Raw genomic sequence first — 22,258 nt, 5'->3', positions numbered from 1 at the left:
ACATCTGAACATGCATTAGGGTCTCATACATCTGAACATGCATTAGGACGCTCATACATCTGAACATACATTAGGGTCTCATACATCTGACATGTATTAGGGTGTGTTGTGGGTTATAGGATGCTTATGAGGTATAAGGTGGCTTTGGAAACTGCTGGGCAAGTATTATGGCATGTTATTAAGTGACACCATACTAGTGACTTTTCTATTGCTATGATAAGACACTATGGCCAAGGAAACATAAAACAGAATACTTAATTTGGGCTTAGTTTCAGATGGCTAGAGGTTATATATTTGAATGCTTAGAGAGTGGCACTATTTGAAAGAATTAGGAGGTGTGGCCTTGTTGAGGAAGTGTATCACTGAGGGTGGGCTTTGAGGTCTCAAAAGCACACACCAGGCCCAGAATCTGTCTGTCTGTCTGTCTGTCTGTCTGTCTGTCTGTCTGTGTCTCTATCTCTCTCTGTCTCTCTCTGTCCCTCTGTCTCTCTCTGTCTCTCTCTGTCCTTTTGTCTCTCTCTGTCTGTCTCTTTCTCTCTGTCTCTCTCTATTTCTCTCTGTCTCTCTGTCTCTCTCTCTTTCTCTCTGTCTCTCTGTCTCTCTGTCTCTCTGTCTCTCTCTATTTCTCTCTGTTTCTCTGTCTCTCTCTGCTTATGGGATCAGGGTGTAGCTCTCAGCTACTGCTCCCACACCTCCCTACATGCTGCCATGCTCTCTCTATGATGAAAATGGACTGAACTCTGAACCTGTAAGCAAGGCTCCAATGAAATGTTTTCTTTTATAAGAGTTGCCTTGGTCATGGTGTCTCTTCACAGCAATAGAACACTAACTAAGACAATGAACCCGTCTCCATCTATTGGGAAGATCAGCACAATTAAATCCTCCATCTGTCCCTATCTGTCTTTCAAGAGCTGTCTTGCTAGCCACTGTTTTCTCTTCTATGGTTTAAGTCTAAGAAGATGGTAGTTCTATTTCATCTTTCTTGTGTTTTAACAAGGCTAATCTTTTATTCCCCAGGAAGAAATCAGCTACACCACTTAAGACTGTAAGTTGATTCTGCACTTGAAAATGTTTCACATTTCTTGCGATCTCTATTGATATCCTCTTATTTAGGGTCGTCAATGCATCCAACTGTGCTTAACATAGCAGGCTTAGCAACTGAAGCTGCTGCCTAGACAACCCAGAGGAACTTCTAATGTTGGGGTAGATGGGAAGGTACTACTTCCTATGAGCTGATCTTTGCTGTATTCTGTTGGCTTCCCTAAATATGCACATCGGATAATAGAGAACATACAGGCATCCATGCCTACATCATTGCAGAAGGCCTCTGTCCACTCCCCACCTTGTTGACCCCAGAGCAACTGGCAGACTACTATGTATCAGATAAATAGCTACAAACTAAACTTGGCTTATGATCAGAACAGGGTGACCCTGGGCCAGCACATGATGCAAGGCAGCCCAGCTGGACCTGAGCTTACTCTAGAGCCTGACAGTGGCCATCACAGAAGGTGGGACCAGAAGACCAAACCCAGCTGCCAGACGCCCACTGCATAAGCACTATTGCCTAGAGACTGTTTAGAGGGTCACAGTGTCCATCAAGACTGTTGATAGGTTAGTGATGTCCCCACAAGGAAATGGACTGCTCCTCCCATAAGACAAACTCACCCAGTTTTCAGTGAATGAAAAGGTTGGACCGGAAACTGCCTTAGCTTCTTTGTCATGACTCAGAGTAGCTGCAGCCAATCTCTGACAGCATGGTTAATAGTGCTCTGATCTTTATCTCCATCTTCTGATTTGCTGACTTGCCTCTTTTTTTTTTTTTTTCTTAACATAGACTCCCGTTCCTCCCCTACCGAACGCATCCAATGTTTGTGAAGGTAAATGTATTTATTCTGGAGGTTAAGGATGTACTCTAAAAATAATTTTTCAGTTCGTAATATGCATGTAAGCTCTTCGTTCTGAATGTCTTTCATCATCTGTGAGCCAATTGTTAATATAAACCCAACTCTTGTAAGCGATGGGCCTTTTGCATGTGGTAGAGGGCAGCAACGTTAGCTTAGCAGGCATGCGCCGTGGAGGAAGTTTCAGCCTACCTGCCTCTTGCCTATTGCTGATGGCCACAGCTTGCTAGGAAGCCGTATGGTGGTACTATGTCTCAGAGCGAACAGCTCAGTTAAGATAATAACTTTTTAAAAACCGTTTGTTTAAAGTTCTCTTGCTAAGCGTTCAAAGTTCAGATGCCCCTGTGTCCGTACAACTTCCAATGCCTCTCTGCTTTCGCTTCACCTGAACCAAAGCGGGTGTGGGGGAAGAAAGACGTGCTTTTTAATGACTCCCATTTAAAAATTTTGCATTTGGAAAGCATGAATAGGGACTGAGAAGAGAGAGTAAGATTCATTCATGATGTCGACACTTAGAACATAAGAAGAATTGAAGTCTTGCACCCACCCAATGCCTCACATGAGGACGCACTGTGCAAAATCACAGTGCCTGTCCTTTCTCCCTATCCTAAGTCAGTGTCTGCAAAGAGCATGCTGGTGTCCCTGTTCATGGGACAGTGGCTTTTTGTTTGTTCCTGAGCACACACTGCAGCTCTCATCGCTGCTTTTACTGCACCAACAGAGCCCCCACACCCATTTTATTTTCCTCTTCTTTCCTTTCCCCAGGCTGTTTCTGCCCCTACCTCCTCCTCTGCTGTCCTGTGGCTCTCGGCCTCCCCTTTGAAGTTTTTCTTCCCATGCATACCTTGCATGGCTTTCCAGTCTCTTCAGCCTGATAAGCAGGAGCAGGGCAGAGTCCTAATGACCTGGGGCCTCTGTGAAAACTTTAAGGCTCCAGGAGTCTCCAAAACCAAGTCTGCTTGGAAGCTCTTATCAGAGGCTTCCCGAAGAGTTTAACAAGCAGCTTTCTTTAGACTCATTCCAAGAGGCTAGGCAGGTGTCATCTAAACCCAAAGGGAGGTGAGCAGCCTCCTCTGCCCTGGGGAGGAGACCTCAGAACTGTGAGAAGGAAAGACAGACAAGGAAATTAGCGACTAGACACCATGCAGGGCTTTATTGGGGGAGGGGTATTATTCTGTAAGAATCAATGCCTACGGTTTGCTCACAAGCTGGGGTACAGGTTGAAGTTTCCTTTTCCAGCTGGCATTTGGACATTGCTGGGGTGGCCAGTGAGTAGTCCGTTAAAAGAATCTGAGATGACTGACACACTGACAGACACATGACTGGGGGGCGTGGCTTGGGTAGAAACTCAGGAATCTAGAAAAACAATCCACTCGAGTTCTTGTATTTGGGCTGGTACAGGAAAGAAACTGCTTATGGGACTGACCCATGAGGTGGCTAATGTTTTTATTGGAGATATGAGAGACACAGGCATCTGGAAATGTCTAGAGCAGAGAGAGAAAGGCTGAGCATCTCATGGCCGGGGCTAAGGAAGCAGGAGAGAACAGTGGAGATAGTGAGATGTGAAGAGGTAGAGAATAAGCCGGGCAGTGGTGACACACACCTTTAATCTCAGCACTTGGGAGGCAGGGGCAGGCGGATTTCTGAATTCGAGGCCAGCCTGGTCTACAGAGTGAGTTCCAGGACAGCCAGGGCTACACAGCAAAACCCTGTCTTGAAAAACAAAAACAAAATAACAAAAAAAGAGGTAGAGAATGGAGCATAGCTAGAGAGAGTAAGAGAGGCAAACAGTGAGAATGGCCAGGGTTCAAGAAGGATGGGGAGTTAGGGTGGGGGAAGGGGTCACTGAGCAAGAGGGAAAGGGAGAAGGCCTAGGATGCCAGCATGGATTTTGAAACCTGTAGCAGGTACTTGGGATACTGAGAGAATCCAGAGGTTAGCATGGACTTTTAAGATCCTGACAGGCACCACAGGTAGTCATATGACTCCTTTTGGCAGCTAGGAATGAGTCTTGCAAGTCCCTGAGGAATGCTGGCTTTTGTCTAATCACCAGGAATCCTGTTCTCCAGCTTGCGATCATTTCTGGATGTCTGGACAGTCTGAGAGACCTAACACGCTCTGGAAACGAAATTACTGTAATGATGGGGACTGTCACAGCTCAACCAAAATGGAGGAGGTTTTACAAGACGGCAAGGCCCTGGCTAACAGTATAGAGACATATATAGGGTGGTCAGGGCTTAAGGCTGCAGGGACCTAATGTGATTCCATTGTACTCCTTTGGGCGTTTCTACACTTTAAAGAAATGAGCATGAAACGAGCATGGCAGTTCAAGGGACCCGGCCGCATGCTTGAAACACCTTTAGAGTCACAGCTGTCTGAGTGGCGGTGCACTTTGGCTTTGAGTCGCTGAGTTCTCACTGTTTCTCTTCCTCTGAAGTTCCTGTAACTGTTTGCCTTTCTCAGTGCCTCACTAGTAAAGTTTCCTATGAGCTTCAACAGTCATTCCCCACCCGCTAATCCCGGAGATAGGGCCTCTCTGTGTAGCCCTGGCTGTCCTGGAACTCACTCTGTAGACCAGGCTGGCCTTGACCTCAGAAATCCACCCGACTCTGCCACCCAAGTTGTTGAGATTAAAGACATGGACTACCACCACCTGTCGTCAACAGACATTTCTTAATCTCTCTGTATTTGTGCCTGTTTTCTACCCTCCCTCAAGAACACACTGAGATCCAAGTGATAGTCACATTTGAGGGTGACCTACATTTAGATTCAGTTAATTTTTCAAAAGGAGGCGATCATTCATAAATCCTAAGATTTTACTCTCATGACTAATCAAGACACAGGAAGGTATGGCAACACCTGAAGGAAGTCTGCAGAGAAAGCAGAGAAGGAGTTACACAGTGGCTGTGGAGCTTGCTCATCTACTGACACCTGCCTGTACTCAGACAGTACCCATGGGTTCTGTCTCCATGTACACTGCCAGAGGAGCTAGCGTGACCTGTACCACTGTGGAAAGGGAGTCTTTGGTCCTAAGAGCACATTCGTACCAAGAGACTGACATATACACAGATCAAGAATCTCTTAGAAGACAGGGTATTGGGAAGACATCTGGCCAAAGAGGCAGTATTTAGGGATGGGGACAGACATTTCATTTTAATACTAATGTGAGACTCTTCTAATCCAGAAAAGCCTGTTCCTGCTGAGCGCCACCGAGGGTCTAGTCACAGACAAGACACTGGACAGTCGCCAGTGTTTCCTCCCACCCAGAAGTGAGAATCCTTTCCATTTATTTATTTATTTATTTATTTATTCTTTAAAAAATATTTTCATTTTGATTTTGTATTTGTGTTTATATGTGAGTATATGCTGCATGTGGGTAAAGAGGATATCAGAGGCCCTGGAGCTGAAGTTACATGGTTGTGAGCCATCCAACATGGGTCCTGGGAACTGAACTCAGGACTTTTAGAAGAGCAGAAAGCAACCACCTCACCAACCCTTTTATTTATTTATTTATTTATTTATTTATTTGCTTGTTTGTTTGTTTGTTTGTCTGTCTATTTTTTAAAGACGGGGTCTCACTCTGTAGCTCCAGCTTTCCTGGAATTCCTTATGTATGCAGCCATGTTGCCCTTTAATTCAGGTCCCTCCATCCTCAGCCTCCAGAGTACAAGGATAATAGATCATGAAGTAGTTCTTTCCCCAGTAAGAGAATCCTTCCCTTTAAGAACAAGTTTCGGGCTGGAGAGATGGCTCAGCCGTTAAAGGCTAGGCTCACAACCAAAAATATAAGAACAAGTTTCTTCTTGTTGCTATGGGAATTCGTTGTCATGCAAGCTCACACAGGGAACCGGTGTTTCATTGCTTCTTAATCAAATCTGGAAAGCTATTAAGCAACTTACGAGACTGTAGAATCTCAGAGACCCATTCTTCAGGCTATAAGTCTCACCTAAAAAAATAGCACTACAGTCAAGGCTCTTTCTTTCTCAAAGCTAAGGGGGGAAAGTCTTGGTTCTCTAAAAGGTTTATTGCCCCTCCCATCTTTAGATCTAATTTTCCTTGGATGTAGATTCTCCAAAGTTTGTATTGTGTTCTGCCTCTCATGTACCCTGCATTTCTTCCTTTCAGGCCTGTCCATCAAAAGCCTGTACCCCTGCCAAGTAAGTACAAGACTATGACTGCCAGTCATAGGTGGAAGGTAGGACCAGGCATGGGAGCAAATGGTGCTGTCACTTCCACTGTGCCAGTGTCTTATTTGCTTCCTTGTCTGTGAAATGGGGCCAAAAATATTTCACAGAGTTGTTTTGAAAGGTAAATATTTTCTATCTTTAATGTTGGCTGAATATTTACTTATCAGTCAGCATCATTAAAAAAAAATACAATCAATACAGCTATTTTCAAAACTCAGATTAAAATACCCAGAACAGTGCTTGGCATTTAAAAGATTCTCAATAAATGATAGGTATTTCATGTAAATCTGAAGTATGTTTTAATGATCTCGACATAAAATGTACGCTAAAATGAGAACATGTTAATTAACTGTATAATTTTCTCAAGGTAAACATCACCTTAAAAGTACACTTCCTCCAACAAGGCTACATCTACTCCAAGGCCACATCCATGTCAACAAGGCCACACCCACACCAACAAGGCCACATCCATGTAAACAAGGCCACCCTTACTCCAACAGGGCCATACACCATAATACCTCTCCCTATGACTCTATGGGGGTCATGTTTACCCAAACCACACACTCAGTAATGGTCTTTCATCACAGCAAGAGAAAAGTAACTAATACAGTAGGCAGACATTTTTCCTTTTTATTAAACTGTTTATTACTTAGTCAAAAAAGAAAGCAAGAAAAGAAGCAGATGGGAGAAAGGGACAAGACATGTACAGAATTTGACCGGCAGAAGGAATGGTTGGGAATACGATGACAGAAAGACAGGTTGGACAAATTTAATAAAAAATTGGATGTGGTAGGATATTAGATACCTGAAAGGGGACTGGCTTAAGTGTAAGGTCAGGTATGCAGGGTCTTTTAGTGACTTTCTATGTATTTACCCTCCTAAGACAGAAAGCAAAGGGAGAGCCACTGATAAGCCTTCATCATGTACTCATTATGTATTACTATCATATAAACTGCTGTATATACATTTATCCCAATATGGTATGTCATAAGTATGTTTTTTTTCCTATGTTTATGACTATGATTTTTGTTCATTTTATTAATTATTCTCTTATATACTTATATTTTTAGTAAATTTAAAGCTTTATGTGTTTAGGTTATAAATACTCATAATGTCACAATTTGGCAAATTATGCAAATTTGTAGTGATGGTATTAACCTCAGAGCTTCACGCATATAGATAAGTGTTATACTACCGAGCTATACATGGAGTATGATGTTTTATTGATCATTCAATTAAAACACAGAATCACATCTAGAGAGATGGATCAGAAGTTGAGTTCAGCTCCCAGCACCCAGAAAGGCCTGTAACTTCAACTCCAGGGAGCAATGTTCTCTTCTGGCATCTGTGAGCACCTGCAATTTCTCTCTCTCTCTCTCTCTCTCTCTCTCTCTCTCTCTCTCTCTCTCTCTCCCTCCCTCCCTCTCTCTCTCTCTCTCTCTCTCTCTCTCTCTCTCTCTCTCTCTCTCTCTCTCATACATACACACACACACACACAACTAAAAATAAGAAATTTTAATATACACACATATTAACCAGATAAGTCAGGCTCACAGAATGTAACTACTCCAACCCTTCATTTTCTTTCAATTCAATGTAGGGGGTAAAAAAGAAGAGAAAACTCTACACGTAATTTGGAACATATTCCAAGTAATCAAGATTAACCATTCAAATAAACAGAGTAATTGTCATTTACAAAATAAAACATACTCTTGCTACAAAACTTGATTCTTTAGTTTTAATTATACTTTTGGTTTACTTCAAATAAAATGAAACTCATATTAAGTAGTTTTTCTGTTAATTCTAACAACACAAAGTAAAAATGATTTGTCTGTAGAAATTTATTTTTTCTCTTTAAAAAGCTTTATCTTATCGTGCGTTTGTCAACTTGAGTCATTCTTTCATTTGTCACTGATCATCTCTCTGCCATGTGCCAGCCACTGTTTGGGGATAAGAAGAGACTAGGGTGAATCAATGGCTTGCCCATGAAAGTTATACCATTGCTGAAGGAGACAGCAGGCTGGATAAGAGACAAGGAGATAGATGAGATAGATACACAGTCTCATACTAGGCAAACCTAAAGTGCCCCGGAGAGCAAGGTGATGTGGGATGAGTGGTAGAATCTGATGGGGATAGTGAGAGCCACCATCTTAGATGGAGTGGTCTGGAAATGTTTTCCCTGAGATGGAGTACCCAGGTTCTGACACACACACACACACACACACACACACACACACACACAGAGACACAGAACAAAGACAGAGACATCCTAGCACACAGTCATGGTTCTAAAAGTGTTAGTCTCAGGTTCTCCCCTGACTGCCTGGCCCTCAGAAATCAACCAGCACCCCATATCAGGTTCCCTGGGGAAATCTGACCACCCTCTCAACTGTGCTGTTCCATTGGAGAGAGTGCTGCTTCTATACTGCCTTCTGGCTCTCAAGAACACTATTGATACTCAATGCTGCATGGTAAAGTCGCTTGATTGCTCAGCCCTTTAAAGTTCAAGTTCCAGGAAGGCAAAGCATTTTGATGTCTCGTGTGTGTGTGTGTGTGTGTGTGTGTGTGTGTGTGTGTGTGTATAATTCCCAATGACTAGATCCACAACAGACACAGAAGAATGAAAGACCATAAATATTTTTATCAAAATGATTACAATCTAAAAATACATGTGTATGTGTGTGTATGTATGTGTGTATCTGTGCATGTTTGTGTGTGTGCCTGTGCCTGTGTATATGTACATGTGTGTGCGTGTGTGTGTCTGTGTGTAGAGTAGCACTGGATTACATTTTACAAATCTTACTCCTAAGACAGGTGTTTCACTGTGTATCCCAGGCTGGCCTTGAACTTGGGATGCTCCTGCCTCAGTTTCCTAGTAACTGATATTATAGCCTGCGTTGACAGGTCCAACTTGACAAAACTTTTAAATTCTGGAGCCAACAGTCTGTTGTTATGCTTGTTTAAATAGATGAAGAAAACCTAGGCTTTTCAAAGATAAGCCTTTGCCAACAACAAAGACCTCTCAAACATCTGGAAGGATCTTGAGAATTTAAAGGGGTCCTGAGGCCCCCCACTCTGAGCAGTCCTGAGGATTTTTTAGCTCTGTGTGTAGCCCAGGGAGGTTGTGCAGCAGTAAGACATAGGCACTGTAACTACACAAAAACTACTGAAGATTAATGGAATTTTCAAATCTCTTCCAGGGTTCCCAGAAGGGGGAAGCCCAGCTGCAGACGGACCGTTCCCTAGCTTCTCATTTAATTCTATTTTTGCAGACCAGGTAGGGCATGAGCTTGGTGTTGTTGGTCTATCTCCAGTGGATTTTGGACAAGGGCATGTCTTCTGAGTATGGCTCAGGATGGAGTCTGACTCAGGATGGAATCTGGATTTTAGCCGAGTTGGTCCGATGGATACAGAATATCCTGTTTTTTTCAGTGACTAAGAGAGACTTCACCCCATTAATCTCGGTTCTATTCCAGATGCCCCAAATAACAGTGTTTCTTTAAAACAGTGAGGGAACGTGTTGTTTTTGTTGTTATTCCTCTCACATTTATTTAAATTTTGCAATTTCCTCAGAATAGACCTGTGGAGGCTTAGGATGTTAAAGCCTATATCAAACAGAACAGCATAAAGAGACAGAGAAAAGGACTCTGTGTGCCCTTGAAGGTGACAAATGAACAAGTATCCTTATTTGTCAAAACCCAGTAAGACAGCATCACTGGGACACCAGTTAAGTCGGAAAAGTGCTTGCTGCACAAACGTGAGGATTTGAATCCCAGTTCCAAACCCCAAAACAGAATGGAAGAAAATGAAATGAAAAGGGAATGCGGTGCTGTGTGTTTATAATCCCATCATGGGCGAGACAGAAACGGGAGATCCCCTGGGTGGGCTGCTGGCCAGCCTAGTCCTGGAGCCCCGTCCCAGAGAGTGACGCTGATTCAAAAGCAAAGTGGACAGCTCCTGGGGAGCAATATCTAACGATGATATCTGACACACTTGTGCACATGCTTGTACACGGGTGCACACATGCTTCCACGCACAAATAAACACACATACACTGAGATTATGAAGCACTCTATTAAGCATTAAGAGTAAAGGAATGGGCTGGAAAGATGGCTCAGCAGTTAAGGGCACTGACTGCTCTTCCAGAGGACCCAGGTTCAATTCCCAGCACCTACATGGCAAATCACAACTATTTGTTACTCTAGGATCTGACATACATGCAGAGATATACATGCAGGCAAAACACCAATACACATAAAGTAAAAATAAATAAATAAATAAATAAATAAATAAATTTAAAAAGAATATTAGCACAGTGAGAAAAGAGTATATAATACATTCAGGAGGAAAATGATTTAGGACCAAATTTAGCAGCTTAATGCCAAATGGGAGTGAGCTAGCCACATAATCTTTGTGGTTGGCCAAAGAAAGCACGAAACTCATTTTGACATTACTGGTAAAGGTGGAGATTATTGTTCCCATCTTGACTTTGCAGAATGGGCCACTTAAGCACTGATGTAAATTTTCATTTCCGTTGAGGACCAACTCATGTTTTACAATGCTTCTGTCTCACAGGAGGCTGAACTGCATGGTAAGCCCTGGTATGCTGGCGCCTGCGACCGCAAGTCTGCCGAAGAGGCCTTGCACAGATCCAACAAGGTTTGGGGCACCTGAAAATTCCACAGTGTGCTGGCAGTTCATCATTAATCTGACTAGTAATTGCTGGGGTTAGGTGCAGGGGCTATTTCCCTGTACTTTCTCCTCTCTTGGGAGCCTGGCTGGCGGCTTTGTTCTTTCATCTCCTTCCTGTTTGTCTTTAATTTCAAGGCTCCAGGGGGTCCACTACCCCTCAAACAATAGAGAGAAGTGGGGGAGGTGGCAGGGAGGGTCTGGGGAAAACCTGATGCTGCAGGAGCCCAGCCTTGGAGCGAGGGAGGACAGGCTATTTTGAACCAACTCATGGGACTTAGGATATGGATAAAGGCAGAAGACACTACCTGGAAATATTTTTTGAGAGCTCAACATTGGGAACTGATGGGACAACGGATTAAAGTTTCCTTTTTACTTCCTCTGTTCTCCCATTTAAAACAAACAAACAAACAAACACCATCAAGTCCCTGTCAAAATGTCACCAATCAGCTGGTGAGGGTTCTTTGTTCTGCCTAGACAGAAATCAGCGTAGATCAGGGAAAGGCTTTCTAAGGCTATCTCCAACAAGTTAAAGTTTTCCTCAGTTTTTGCTTCTTTCTTGTCCAGACCACTCTAGTTAGGGAAAAAATGACCCCCTTTATGGGGCCCAGTGCAGCACACCAGGGAAGGTGGCCCTGGAGAGAGACTGGCTTGGGGGTGTTTTGGAGCAGCCACAGCCTGTTTGTATGGGCCAATCACATCCTTGCGTTCTTATGACTCGTAGTTATTGAGGCTTGTGTTTTGAACCGACCACTGTCTTACCTTCTTAGCTAGCCCACCAGGGGAAGGGCTAGCGCTTTGGCAAGGTGGCAATGGCTGCAGGGCTGCCAAGAGGTCAGTGAGGTTCACCCTTGCTGCTGCTGTTTCAGTGAACCCTGGTTGACTCCGCAGCCTTTGGAGCCCCGACAGTCAGCTACAAGATTTTCAGAGTTGTCCTCAGGCTTCTGTCACTCTTGAGTGTCATCACGGTCTGGCCCACTCTGCTGCAGTCCATTTTAAATGCCATGGCTGCCCCCATGGCTTACTTCAGGTCACATATTAAATTTATTTGACCTTATTTAGTCCCTGGAAACCTTGTGAATTTTATTCCTTTGTTTCTGTGATAGGTCTTTTTGTCTTTTTCTTCAAATTCCTTCCTAAGGCTAAACACCAATTTTTGCATTTCTTCTTCCTATCTTAGGTCATGTTTTGTCTATAATATTTTTAAATATATGATTCTAAGCTATTTTAATAAAATATTTAATACACATTGAATTTTTTATAGTTTTTCTACTTTAAAATAAGTCGAGGTGAGCGTTCTCTTCAGCTAAAAGCTTCAATTCCCAGCTTTTACTTTCTTTTTTTAAAAATTTATTTATTTTATGTACATGAGTACACTGTAGCTGTCTTCAAACACACCAGAAAGGGGCATCAGATCCCATTACAGATGGTGGTGAGCCACCATGTGGTTGCTGGAAATTGAACTCAAGACCTCTGGAAGAGCAATCAGTGCTCTTAACCACTGAGCCATCTCTCCAGCCACAGCTTCTACTTTCTTACAGTATAGATTTTTACTTAAGGAACTTGCAAACATGGGCTGTAGCTCAAGAGACTCTCTGTTTGATCTTACTGTGTGCTTTTCCATGTTTCTAAATCCCAGCTAGCACAGTGTATCTATTTTAATAAACAGTATTCTTGGAAAACAATAAAACAAATTCTAATCAATTACAAAAACATGAAGCTAAATAATATCTGAAAATGATAAACTACTCTTCACAAACTGCTTTCTAGCTTAAGGAAATATAACTAACACTATCACTATGTTTCACTTAAACAGGATGGATCGTTTCTTATTCGGAAAAGCTCTGGCCATGATTCTAAGCAGCCTTACACACTAGTTGCGTTCTTTAACAAGCGGGTATATAATATTCCTGTACGGTTTATTGAAGCAACCAAACAATATGCTTTGGGAAAGAAGAAAAATGGTGAAGAGGTTAGTAGCCTTTAATTCTCTATTTATTTCTTTATTTTCTTATTTTGAGACACAGTCATAATATGTAACCTTAGGTGGATCTAAAATTCCCTAACCCAGGCTGGCCTTGAACTCATAATCCTCCTGAGTACAGGAGTGTGGGAAAGTATCACTGTGGCTGGCTGGTAACTTCTCTTTAACTCAGCTCCATATCTCTGCGCCGCATACAGTGGCAGCATGGGCTATTAGGTGCCAGAGATAAAGGTAACACGTGTGAAAGTACTTGGTCTTAGGGTTGTATGTATGCCATAAGTAGAACATAAGATGGAACGCCATGGTTTGAAATAGTATGTAATGTAGTATATGATGCACATTGTGTGATAGTATATCCTATGGGGAGTCAGAAAAAAAGATGTGATATCTATGCTAGTATTTTTGTTTAACTTTTAAATTACATGTGTCTGTGTGTACGGTGTGCATGTGTGTTGGGATATGTGGACACCCAGTGCTGATTTTCAGGAGTCTTTCTTGATTGTTCTCTACGTTAATGCTTGAAGCAGAGTCTTTTGATTGAAGATGGCTACTCTAGCTAGCCACTTGTTCTGGGGATCCCCTGCATCTGTCTTCTGAGTGTTAGAATTACATGCAGGCCACCGTGTCCACCTGGCATTTTTATGGGTGCTGGGGATCTGAACCCCCATATTTTTGCTGGCATAGCAAGTGCTTTGTCCACTGAGCCATCTCCTCATCTCTTATTTCCACAGTGAGGGAACCTGATATAATTATTAGTCCAAGAAAACCTATAAATGAAAGTTGAAATGCCAAAGCCAATTAACGCTGTAAGAATCAAGGTCATGAACTAGCATTCCAAAATCAAGGCCTAGGAACTCAACTCTGGTACTGAGTTAGATGACCAGGGAAGTACTTGAGAATTCAGAACTTGACTTGAAACATTAGGCTATAATTCTTGGGCCAACATGAGCTTATGTAATGAAATATATAGGCCTTAAATAACCAACAGAAATGTCATTAGTTAGGAGCAAAATGACAGCTTAGTATGTTTCTGTTCAGTTAGCCTGTTTCCATAAAGGAATTGTGAAGTGTGACTTAGAATAACCCATTGTCTTTGTCAGTGTTCTGTCACTGTGAGGTGACACTATGTATGACCAAGGCAGCTCTTATAAAGGAAAGCATTTAACTGGGGGCTTGCTTAAAGTTTCAGAGGTTTAGTGCATTATCACTGTGGTGGGGAGCATGACAGCAGGAACAGTAACTATGAGTTACAGCCCGATCTGCAGGCAAAGCGAGCGACACTGAGCCTAGTGTGGGCTTTTGAAACCTCAAAGCCCACCATGGTGACACACTTCCTCCAATAAGTCCACACCTCCTCCTTTTCAAATAGTGCCATTTCCTAATGACTAAGCATCCAAATGCATGGGCCTAAGGGTATCAATCTTATTCAAACCACCACACCCATGAATGGTCCAGAAAGGAATACTTACTCTCACCTTGAATGATGAGTTGTATTTGAACCCGTGGAATGAAAGATGGAGGAAGGAAAAAAGAAAAAAATATGGAAAGGATGGTTTAAACAGAGAAAGGAGCACAAACAAGGTTCTAATGAAGAGATACCTTAAGAGTAATTGTAGTAGCACTTACCTGCAAGGCCAACGTTTGGGAAGATGAGGTTAGGAGATTGTGAGTTCAAATCCAGTTTAAAGTGAGACCCTACCACAAATTTTAAAATGGAAGAAGGAAGGAAGGAAAAAAGGAAGGAGGAAGAAACGAAGAGGGAGGTAAGGAGGGAGGAAGAGATGGAGGGAATGGAAAGAGCATAATTAAAAGATATGTTCAAAAGGAGCCAGACCTTTCCTAAGCCAGCATTGTTGAAAACAAATCATAATTACTGGTGAATACCTCTTTTCTATTACTGAGCCCCTGGCTATGTCTTGTTCCCTGTGCCTTTCCAGACCTGGAGCACAATGGCTTATTTCAGTGGATGCTGCATGAACAAATTCCACTGTTAGCTGAATAGTTATAGGCAAGATATCTTGTTTTCAAAAACAAAAATGTAGTTAAGACATGTAGATCAAAATTCTAGCATAGACCTCTTGGCTATGTTTAGGTTACAGCTGGGCATACAGCATCATTGTATAATCACACCAACAATATATGAGCACTCAACACCCCCCCCCCCAGCACTGGTTACTTATTATTTCTGTTTGTTTTTGTTATAGTAGCCATCGTAATGGATGTGCCATGGTACCTCATTCACATTCTTCCGATGATTAGTATTCTCAGTATCTCTTTATATGTTTATTAGCCACTTATTCATCCTCTGTGCAGAAATGTTTATCCCACTCCTTTGTATGCCTTCCAATCAAGTGTTCCCATTCTTGCTGTTGAATTTGCCTCTGTCTCTCTGGGATTAAAGAAGTTGTGTGCCACCACAGTGAGCTCTGATTTTGGGAATGTAGGAACATACTCCCCTCATTACTCGCTTTACCTTTTAACTCGATTTTGTTCTCTGACAAACAGTTTGAACTGTATGTAGCCTCATTTATGTAATTTGCCTTTGTTGCCTGTGTTCTTTGTGTCACATCCAGAAAATCATCACCAAATCCAATGTCATAACATTTTCCCTCTGTGTTTTCTTCTAGGGTTTTTATAGCTTGAGGCTTTAAATAAAGTCTCAGGCAATTAGGAGAAAAAAAACAACAACTCTTTCCTGAGTTGTTTTGAGAACACTAATCTAGAGCAGAATTGCATTGTCACTTAAAAAATTGTCATTAAATAACCATTCTAGTTTACTCCCCAGTCCTTTAGTTTCCAATTGCACTTAGCTTCTAGCAACCCATGCTGCTTGCTGGTTCTACTTCTGCCCTCGGGGTATTCAGGGATCTTTGTGCAAAGGTCAAAAAGCTTATCAGGGAGGATGAGTTTGCAGGATCTCTGGCAGCTGGCGTGTGGGAGAGAAACAGCCTTCTCTGAGACAGTTTTCAGTAAAACAGCTCCCCTTTATTAGAGGTAACAATATATAAATCTTCGGGAGTGGGTAGGGGGTCTTCAGGGTGAGTGTACCTTACTGGTTGTTAGGAATGCTTTATTTGCATGAAGAGGAACTCCAAGTGTTTGCTGGACATGTCCTTGTAGGGAGAGAGGAAGTTAAACCTATAATTTGGCCACCAGGCTATGTGACTACCTCAAGTAGGGCAGAGGTAGGGGTTGTACAGGCTACATTCATGCAGACCCAGAGGAACAGGGAACAGTCCTGACTCCTGCTTGCCTTAGGATGAGATTGTTGTGCTTTGGACACTTTTTGACCTCAGTCTTGCTAGGGACTGGCTTCCCTAGTCACCCAGCTTTCCGGCCCCACCCTGTGCCAGAAAACCAGAATGAGTATATCATTGTATTTATCACAGAAGTGTTTCACTGGCAATAGTAAGAGGATTGGATGATTGGAGGACTCAAGACAAACGTACAGGTCCCTGCCCGTAAAGCTTACAGCTCCCCCCCCCAACCCCCCCGCTTGTAAAGACTCCCATTGCTGCTGCAAACTCGATCTTAAAAGTCTCTTTAGAAGGTTCTTTAATCATAGTCAGTGTTACAAAATAATAGCAAAGCTGACAGAACAGACCCAGGAGTTGCTTCATTTCCTTGTCTTCTCAGGGGTGTAGCTCACCTTCAAAGGCAGGAAAATGGGGAGCTAGGAGCTGTCCTATTCATAGGTCCTGAAAATTTCTTATATAAACTGAACTCTCAGAGAGACTAAGAGCTTCCTTGACCAAAAAACAAAACAAAACAAAAAAACAACAACAAAAAAACCAACCAACCAACCAAACAAACAAACCACTCAACAAGAATTCCTTGGTTCCTAAGAACCTTCTTCTTTACTTCAGAATTAATAAGTCAACACTTTGCTCCATTCTCAGCATAACTAGCCGTGGGGCTAAAATGTGTAATAGATTATTTATTATAAAGGTTTCTGGCAATGCTGAAAATCAACTTTAAAAATCTCCTTTAAATAATTTGTAAGAAAACATGATGTTTTCAATATACTGAACATAAAAACAGGAAAATGAAAATTTGGGCTATCTAATACCAACTATGCATGTTTTTAAAGATTTTTTTCTCTACTTCTATTTGTGTATAGTGTGTGTGTGTGTGTGTGTGTGTGTGTGTGTAACCAGTAAGTAGCCAGTTAATGAATTGTTTACCTTTTCTTGTAGTTGTTTTGGCTTGCACAGTACAGTAATCTCATAGCTTTGATGACTGTTCTACTTTATTGGCCATAAGACGTTGAGCTATCAAACCAGTTGTTTTCTGTACATATGTGGAAATCTCAAATATACTGAGTTAATATGAAGATAAATAAAGATAACTGGGGGAAAGCAGCAACTACATGAACCCTAGTTCATCTTTTACTTAAAGCACAAATGTGCTTTGTCAACTCCACTTCCTGTCTCAAATGATTCCACCTCAAATCAAATCTTTTGTTTCTCGAGTTCAGAACTCACCTTTTTAAAACTAGGAATTCATCATCAAAGAGCTTGTGTTAGCTCATTTCCTAGCCTTTCTTTTTTTTTTTTTTTTTGGTTTTTCGAGACAGGGTTTCTCTGTGTAGCCCTGGCTGTCCTGGAACTCACTCTGTAGACCAGGCTGGCCTCGAACTCAGAAATCCGCCTGCCTCTGCCTCCCAAGTGCTGGGATTAAAGGCGTGTGCCACCACCGCCCGGCTTTCCTAGCCTTTCTTTTTCAAACTTTCCTGACTGCGTTTGTCTTGACATGATTCTGTGTTTGTTCCCCCCTCCCCTCCCATCACAAATGTATCATGGCGTTTCTCACAGAGGAATTCCACTGGTAATTGTAAGAGCACCAAGTGACTGCCTCAGGGGAGGGAGTAAAGGTGAAAGGATCTGAAAGTCCATACCACATGCCTCTCCTCCACAGGGTAACATTCAGATGGCCAGACACTAAAACACAACTGTATTTCATTTGAGAAGTTGTCCAGTATTACGAACATATTGTTATTCAACGTGGAGATCTTGGAAGTCACCCAAACCAATCAATAAAACTTTTAAATTTCTTTGTTTCCAGATAGCTATCTGTATTTAACAGGTTAAGGGACACAATGAAGTCAATAGATACCAATTCCGTAAACCATGAGACTATTGCAGACCAATTACTTTAAAAACGATACATGTACTTAACGATGACTGTGCACTTTTGTATGCCTAACGCATATTGTTTCGTGGTCTGTGTTATAGTCCTTTAATCTTTCATTTAAAACCTGGATCATTTTCAAAGCAAGCTTTCTGACATCCTTGAATGAGACTTATAGACATGGGACATTCAAATACAGAATGAGTAACACGTATGGTGAGAATATAGCAGAAAACTCCATTATTACTTTGACACTTCTAAGTTTACAAGCAGCCAAGTGTAGATAGAAATAAGAGGGCTCATAAAGGTCCCCTTTCCTGTTCAGAAAAGAAAACAAAAAGATGAATATCTAGGAAATAAGTTTTCTAGTACTGAATTTTGAGAAACTTATTATATCATTGTGTTTCAGTTTGCTTCCATCACCATAACAGAAATACCTATCATAATCAACTTATAAAGATGAAAAGTTTATTTTGGCTCAGTTTTGAAGGTCTTAGTCAACAGTAGATTGCCCCCCTTGTCTTTGACCCCATGGTGAGTTAGTATATCACAGCAGAGTGAAATCACTCATAAGGAATAAGGACAAAGGTTTCACCCAGAATGATCTAAAGACTTCCTATGAGGCTTGCTTCTTAAAGGTTCCACTAAGCTAACAGTAGTGGCAGTGTGTGAGCCTAGGCTTTTGGGAGATTGTCAAGATTTGGGCAACATTGAAGATAATTTGTGTTTTGTGAGGGATATAAAGAAGTCTATCACATGGCAGTTTCATGTTTGACAATAAGAAGCAATTTTTAAATTATTTATGATTTTTCTTTTTGTATTTTCAAGACATGGTTTCAAGACAGGTGGCTGATCTGGAAGTCACTCAGTAGACCACGCTGGCCTGAACTCAGGGGTCATCCTGTCTCTGCCTCCCAAGTGCTAGGGTTAAAGTCATGCGCCACCACACCTGGCTCAGAAGCAAATATTTTAAAACATTTAGCAAAACATTTAAACGAATATTACATCATAATAAGTAACTTGTCTAGGAGTAATTAAATCTGTGCATGTGGCTTTGGACTTACTGAATATAGGAAGGTCCATAGCATACCACCCTGCAAGTGCCAGCCTTTGTTAAAATAGATGGACACTTCTAAGCAGAGTGTCAGTTGAGCCCCAATAACTGTGCACAACTTGAGAGAGTGGGGGAAGGTTAGGGGTGGGGAGGGGCCATGGAGAGAACAGAAGCAGAAATTGACCCACCATGTCTTCCTTCTCTAGTACTTTGGAAGTGTTGTGGAAATCATCAAGAATCACCAGCACAACCCCCTGGTTCTTATTGACAGTCAGAATAACACAAAAGATTCCACGAGACTGAAATACGCCGTGAAGGTTTCATAACGAAAGAGACATCAATACCACTGTTCCAGACATTTCCCCATTTCTTCTTTTGAGAAAACTTTATATGCTGGCTATGAATCATCAGCAATACGAGAGAAAAGATGAATGAAGCCTGAAGCCACTGAGACTTCATGAATGAATGAATCCACTCCTTCATAAGATGTTCACACGAGCTTTTCTATTGCCTGACCTGACAAAGTAATAGCTGGGGAGGTTCGGTTATTATGCTCCTAATATTGTCTAAATAAATGTATTTAAAAAAAACAGGTGTAATGCATTTTCAGTGATATAAGAAAACAATACTGTATTTTTAAACTAAGAAAATTATACTCTTGCATACAACAAAGCTGCTGGAAATTTAGTCCCTCACAGCAATCACTGTACCTGAGTGTAGTGAGGCTGTCTACTGCTGATGCTAGACAATTAAGTCTTAGTGAAAGTTTTTGTTTTTCTTTTTGAGCAGAAAAAAAGAGAGGTAAAAACAGGGTCTCACTATGTAGCTCTGGCTGTCCTGGAACTCACTATGTAGACCAGGCTGGCCTCAAACTCACAGAGATCCATCTGCCTCTGACTCTCAAGTGCTGGGATTAGAGGCGTACACCACCATGCCCAACTTTAGTTAAACCTATAATGTGTAGATTAAAATGTTAAAGGTTATGAGTGACAGATAAAGCATCGGTGTGGGGTGAGGAGGGAACAGATCTTTCTATGTGGCTTCCGTCCACAGGAGAAGTATACAGGAATGAACTTTCTAGTTCTTCTGCCAGACTGTGTTGTTAGCTTTGCCTTTTGGAAATAATCATTCTCTCTTTGAGCTGAGTGTCTAGTAGACCGAGGCCTTAATTGGTATGAGTTTGGAAATGAGATGGTAGACCAAATGGAAAAACCAGCTGCTAGAAAAATACTCCAGAAAACTCAGCAGGCAAACAGGCATTGATGAATACAAAGGATTCCATAAGTGATTTTAGAACTGGACTGAATTTAAAATGACTTTCAGATGGTGTATAACTCAACCTCTACTTATAGGTGAGGTTGCATAGCAAAAATGTAAAAGTTCGATCCCTGAAGTTTAGTTGCAATGAATGCATCTGGCAGTAGCTGTGTCTAGGCACAGGGTGAGACAGTATTGGCCTCAGAGCTAGGCCGTCTATCTGTGACTTCCTGGTATGCTGTTAGGTGTGCTTCTTATCCCTGTTAGCATCCATTTTTACATTTGTGAAACTACTTCTTTCTAGTAATGACACAAGAATGAACAAAGCTACTTTTTTAATATACACATATAACTTATGCCTATACCCTTGGCCACCTAGCTAAAGTCTCATTTGTAGAGATAAAAACATGAACAACTCTTCAAATATATCTGCTTAAAACTTGTGGATATTTATTTTGATTCCGTGTCAGGAAGATGCCTAAGGTTTTTCTCTGTATCTGTGGGTTTTATTTATTTATTTTTTTAGAGGCTACAACATTAGCCATTCTCTTTGCCCAAGAAGAAAAATGCATTTAAGTACATACACCAAAACCTATCGGTTTTCTCAAGGTTCCTGCACCCCTTTTCTATGGACCAAACACCCAAAGAGCTAAGGCCTGTGATTCATAACCTTCTTAAACTTTACTATATCAAAATCACTGAAATACTATACACTAAAGACCTGAGCATCATTTCTCCACTGAGTGAGAGGCAGATACTGATGGGAGTTCGTACAAGGGCTCTCCAAGGATGCTTCAAATACAATCCCAGCCTCTGTGATCACAGACTGTGTGAATGTGGCACGCCCATGCATCAAATGGAGATGGTAATGCAATTTATCTTACAAGACTGTTCAAAGAGTGTATTAAAATTGTAAAACAATCAGGAGTGTGGATTATCACTGATATAACCAGTCAACAGTCACTGAGTCTACTGTGTGCCAGGCGGTATATATGTCAGGCCCAGGAAGTGTAGTGATAAATCATCTTACATTTTTGGAAGCACCCAAATAACCTCCCAGATATTTCAGCTCAGTGTTCTCACCTTATAAAAGCATCAAACAGGATTTTTAACCTTGTAATTACTGTTTTTAAAAGGATATCCACTAATAAGATAAACTTCGAAGGGAAAATGTAAGTAAAATAAAAATACTAATAAACACTTGTTACCTTAATTGCTGTCTTATCCTTTCCCTTGCAAAACGTTTTTAAAAAATCTTACCACTTTCTGCTTCTTATTCATAAGTAGGCCATTTAGACCTAGCTTGAAATCTTGCTGCTATATATTCTCCAACAAGCTATTCAATGAGTTTGTTGTTTCTCCTGGCTTTGAAGGTTTTTATGAGGGTATCAAAATCCCTGGAACAAAGTCAGTTCTTAAAATATGGGGTCATCACAGATAAAAGTCCAAAGTAACCCAAGGGGAAGTCTTGAGTAAAGGATACAATTCAAAGGCTATCACCAATAATCTCCTGTGGGGAGACAGAGCTATCACCAATAACCTCCTGTGGGGAGACAGAGCTTTAAACAACAGTAGTGAAGAGGGGCCAATAAAAAACAGGAGGGAAGGTCTGAGGAACAACACCAGGGAAGTTAGCTGACTACATGTGGACAGCAGAGGAGAGAGCCCCTGCCTGTGGACTCCCATGTTCCAAGCATGGATGGTTTAAAGAATGAAGTCCTCTGATGATGGGAGAAATGTCACCTTCAGAGGTGACTCATTCAACATTCATAGCCACACAATATTCAGTTAGGAGTCTCAAGGGGAATTCTTGGAGCAGAAGGAGCCAGAATACTCCCATCTCTGTGTGCAGACTTGCCAGTAGGAGAAAACCTGTTGTGCTGGTCAGAAGAGAAATTTAGAACGTCTCCTCTCTCTCTCTCTCTCTCTCTCTCTCTCTCTCTCTCTCTCTCTCTCTCTCTCTGTCTCTCTTTCTCTCTCTCTCTCTCTCTCTCTGTCTCTCTCTCTGTCTCTCTCTCTCTGCCTCTCTCTCTCTGCCTCTCTCTCTCTGCCTCTC

General features: G+C 41.7%; 1 protein-coding gene across 1 annotated transcript in view; it reads left to right on the top strand.

Moving 5' to 3' along the window:
- The window catches only part of Blnk (B cell linker), a 65,172-nt gene extending 45,633 nt beyond the window's left edge, over window positions 1-19,539 (top strand). Inside the window, exons 10-17 of the mRNA XM_028773101.1 lie at window positions 1,018-1,045; window positions 1,835-1,877; window positions 5,086-5,170; window positions 6,027-6,058; window positions 9,289-9,365; window positions 10,664-10,747; window positions 12,594-12,749; window positions 19,152-19,539. Coding sequence (XP_028628934.1) covers window positions 1,018-1,045; window positions 1,835-1,877; window positions 5,086-5,170; window positions 6,027-6,058; window positions 9,289-9,365; window positions 10,664-10,747; window positions 12,594-12,749; window positions 19,152-19,271 — 625 coding nt within the window. The 3' untranslated portion in view covers window positions 19,272-19,539. The remainder of the gene's footprint in view (window positions 1-1,017; window positions 1,046-1,834; window positions 1,878-5,085; window positions 5,171-6,026; window positions 6,059-9,288; window positions 9,366-10,663; window positions 10,748-12,593; window positions 12,750-19,151) is intronic.
- The last annotated feature ends 2,719 nt before the right edge of the window (window positions 19,540-22,258 follow it).

The sequence above is a fragment of the Grammomys surdaster genome, unplaced genomic scaffold, assembly GCF_004785775.1.
Source record: "Grammomys surdaster isolate TR1022 unplaced genomic scaffold, NIH_TR_1.0 66, whole genome shotgun sequence".
NCBI lineage: Eukaryota > Metazoa > Chordata > Mammalia > Rodentia > Muridae > Grammomys > Grammomys surdaster.
This window is presented reverse-complemented; position numbering and strand designations above follow the sequence as displayed.